The sequence below is a fragment of the Alexandromys fortis genome, unplaced genomic scaffold (assembly GCF_014885135.2).
Source record: "Alexandromys fortis isolate MF-2015 unplaced genomic scaffold, M_Fortis_MF-2015_v1.1 scaffold_82, whole genome shotgun sequence".
NCBI lineage: Eukaryota > Metazoa > Chordata > Mammalia > Rodentia > Cricetidae > Alexandromys > Alexandromys fortis.
This window is the reverse complement of record NW_026067963.1, coordinates 5,518,778-5,521,653: the sequence shown is the minus strand read 5'-3', so window position 1 is coordinate 5,521,653 and position 2,876 is coordinate 5,518,778. Positions and strand designations below refer to the sequence as shown.

General features: G+C 45.8%; 1 protein-coding gene across 2 annotated transcripts in view; it reads right to left on the bottom strand.

Annotated features, from left to right (window-relative positions):
• Snapc1 (small nuclear RNA activating complex polypeptide 1) overlaps positions 1-2,614 on the bottom strand; it is a 20,478-nt gene extending 17,864 nt beyond the window's left edge. For both annotated transcript variants that reach the window (XM_050153710.1, XM_050153711.1), the window contains exon 1: positions 2,360-2,614. In XM_050153710.1, the coding sequence (XP_050009667.1) occupies positions 2,360-2,544 (185 nt within the window). In that variant the 5' untranslated portion in view covers positions 2,545-2,614. The remainder of the gene's footprint in view (positions 1-2,359) is intronic.
• Positions 2,615-2,876: the final 262 nt, after the last annotated feature.

Below are 2,876 nucleotides of genomic sequence, written 5' to 3'. Positions count from 1 at the left end.
AAAAAAAAAAAAAAAAAAAAAAAAAAAAAAAAAAGAAAAGAAAAGAAAATGGGCTGGGCAAGGTCATGTATGTTTGCTTATTTATTTATTTATTTTTGGTTTTTTGAGACAGGGTTTCTCTGTGTTGCCATGGCAATCCTGGAACTTGCTTTGTAGACCAAGCTGGCCTGTCCCTGCCTCCCAAATGAATCCCTCTGGGATTAAAGGCAAGTGCCATCACCGAAAGGCTTAAATAATTGGGATCCATGAGTACCCTCATTCATGTGGCCTGTTTTCTCTCTTTTTTTTTAAAATTTTTTTTATTTTTGTGTGCATTGGTGTTTTGCCTGCATGTTTGACTGTATAAGAGGACCAGATGCTCTGAAAATGGAGTTTAGACAACTGTGAGCTGCCATGAGGGTGCTAGGAATTAAACTCTGGTCCTCTAGGAAGACCAGCCTGTGCTTAACTGCTGAGCCATCTCTCCAGCCCAGAGGTGCACACCTTTAATCCCATTAGAGACCAGCCTGGTCTACACAATAAATTCCAGGCCAGTCAAGACTACGTAGTAAGACCTTGTCTCAAATAATAATAAATAAAATTTAATTAAATTTAAAAAGGAATAGAAAGACATTGATTTAGATATTCTTAAGACGGGGGTCTCACTTCACAGCCCAGGCTGACCTCAAACTTGTGATCCTCCTGATCACTCTAATAATTACCAGCCTGTCACCACACTTGGTAAAATTTTCTTTTTTAAACTTCAATTTTACAGCTGGGTGGTGATATGCCTTTGATCTCAGTACTTGGGAGGCAAAGGCAGGAAGATCTCTGTGAGTTAGAGGCCAGCCTGGTCTACAGAGTGAGTTCCAGGACAGCTAGGGCTACACAAAGAAATTCTTATCTCGAAAAAATAAAAAGCTTCGATTTTCTAAGTTCCAAAATATGGACAATTATAGCTGCTTTTCAGAGTTCTGTTAGAAGTATATTAAACAGTGGATACATTTCAGTTAGCGATGTACTATAATAGTTGTACAATAAATAGTTTTTGCTGTTATTTGGTTTCTCCAGGCAGGGTATCCAGTAGCCCAGCCCATCAGGAAGTCTCTTTGTAGTTAAGGATGGCCTTGAACTCCTGATTCTCCTGTCTCCACCTCCCCCAATTCTGGGCTTAACGGTATGCATCACTATGACCAGCTAATACCTTTATCCTTCATCCCTGTAATTTACATAATAATTAGTTTACATTCATAGAATTTTTATTTTTACTATTTTACTCAGCAAAAAGTTATAATAAAGTTTTATTCAATCATTTGGCCTTTTCAATAATCAATATGCTATGCTAATTAATACAAACATCATATTCAAACCTGGGCTTGGTCATGAATGCCCGTAACCCTAGCCCTTGGTAGGAAGAGGCAGGCAGACCTCAAGGGCAGTCTGGTCTTGTTAGCAAATTTCAGGCCAGCCAGGGCTACACAATGAGGTCATGTCTCAAAAAACAAAAACAAGAAGAAGTACCACATTTATCGAGCCACTGTTCCACAAAGGTCAGTCTAAGGGGGAAATCAAAAAGTAGTAATAACACCGAACATTAATTTTGAATGTGGAACATCCCAAATATATTGGCTTATTTAATCCTCACACTACCATGAAGTACTGTGTCTTTCTCTATTTCACAGATTTAAAAAAAAAAAAAAAAAAAAAAAAAAAAAAGCTTGCCTCAGATTTCGGTGGGGGACGGTTGGGGAGCTGAATTCTAATTTGGGGCCCATCACCTGTGCACATCACCATTCTCCAATACTGCGGCTGCAGCCACGCAATATAATGTGGCAGGTGAGAGAAGCAAGCACATGATGCTGGGGGGCAGATAAGACCACGAACCTCTCACTTAGTCCAGAAGAGCAAAAGACCTCCCTAAAGAACTGTCATTTGGGTTTAAATATGACTGAAAACAAGGACAAGCCAAAAGAGGGAGGGAACTCGCCGGCTAGGAAGCAACAGCGGAGGACCAAAGGCAACGCTGGGGCAAGAAAGTGAGTGCAAGGTGTGAGCGCTGGAAATGAGGCTGGGGCTAGAGGTAAGGCGGCCCCGGGGCTGAATTTGGGCTTTGTCCACGTAAAAGAGCTAAACAGGGGCTCACATCCGCACTTCCAACTTTGACTGTTGCGTGCTAAATGGATTCATTCGTGGAGGGCCGGGTCTCGGTGTGGTTACTTTGTTTCTAAGCGTGGATTCCTTCAGGGTGAACAAGACTGGAGGAGGTCGAGAGGCAGAGGTCTGGATGCGGTGGAGATGCAGAGGGGCGACCCAGGGAGAGCGCCCAGGCGGAGACCGGGGACCCAGGCTACGTTCCCGCCGGGCGGCGAGGCACACCCACCAGAAGATGGTCGCGAACTTCATGCTGCGCCAGAGCTCGGCGAAGTCCTCGAAGCGCACGCTGTCCATCTCTTGGAAGCGGCTGAGCAGCGCCTCGCAATCGGTCTGCAAGCCCGGCGGGATCCCCACGCCTTCAAGCGACCCCGCGCCCACGGGACGGGTCGCGGCGTCCGCAGGGGTCCCCATGCTCCTTACCGGCTGGCAAATCCCCGCCACCGGGAACCAGATCCCGAAGTCCCGCCCCAGCTACGTCACTCAGGCGCGCTCCGTGACGTGTTATCCGGGACATCAAGCTCCGCCTCCATCCGGGTCTTTCTTTGCTCTTGTCGCCCTTGTCGCGCGTGCGTGACTACCCGGCGCTGTTTGTTGACGTCTGCTATCTGAAATCTGTTGACGTTTATGCAGACGTCGTCTCTTTTTAATTTCCGCAAAGAAACGGGGCGTGGTTTAATTTTAATTTCAGCACTCCGGATACAGAAGCAGGAGGATTTCTGTTGATTTACAGGCCTGCCTGGTGT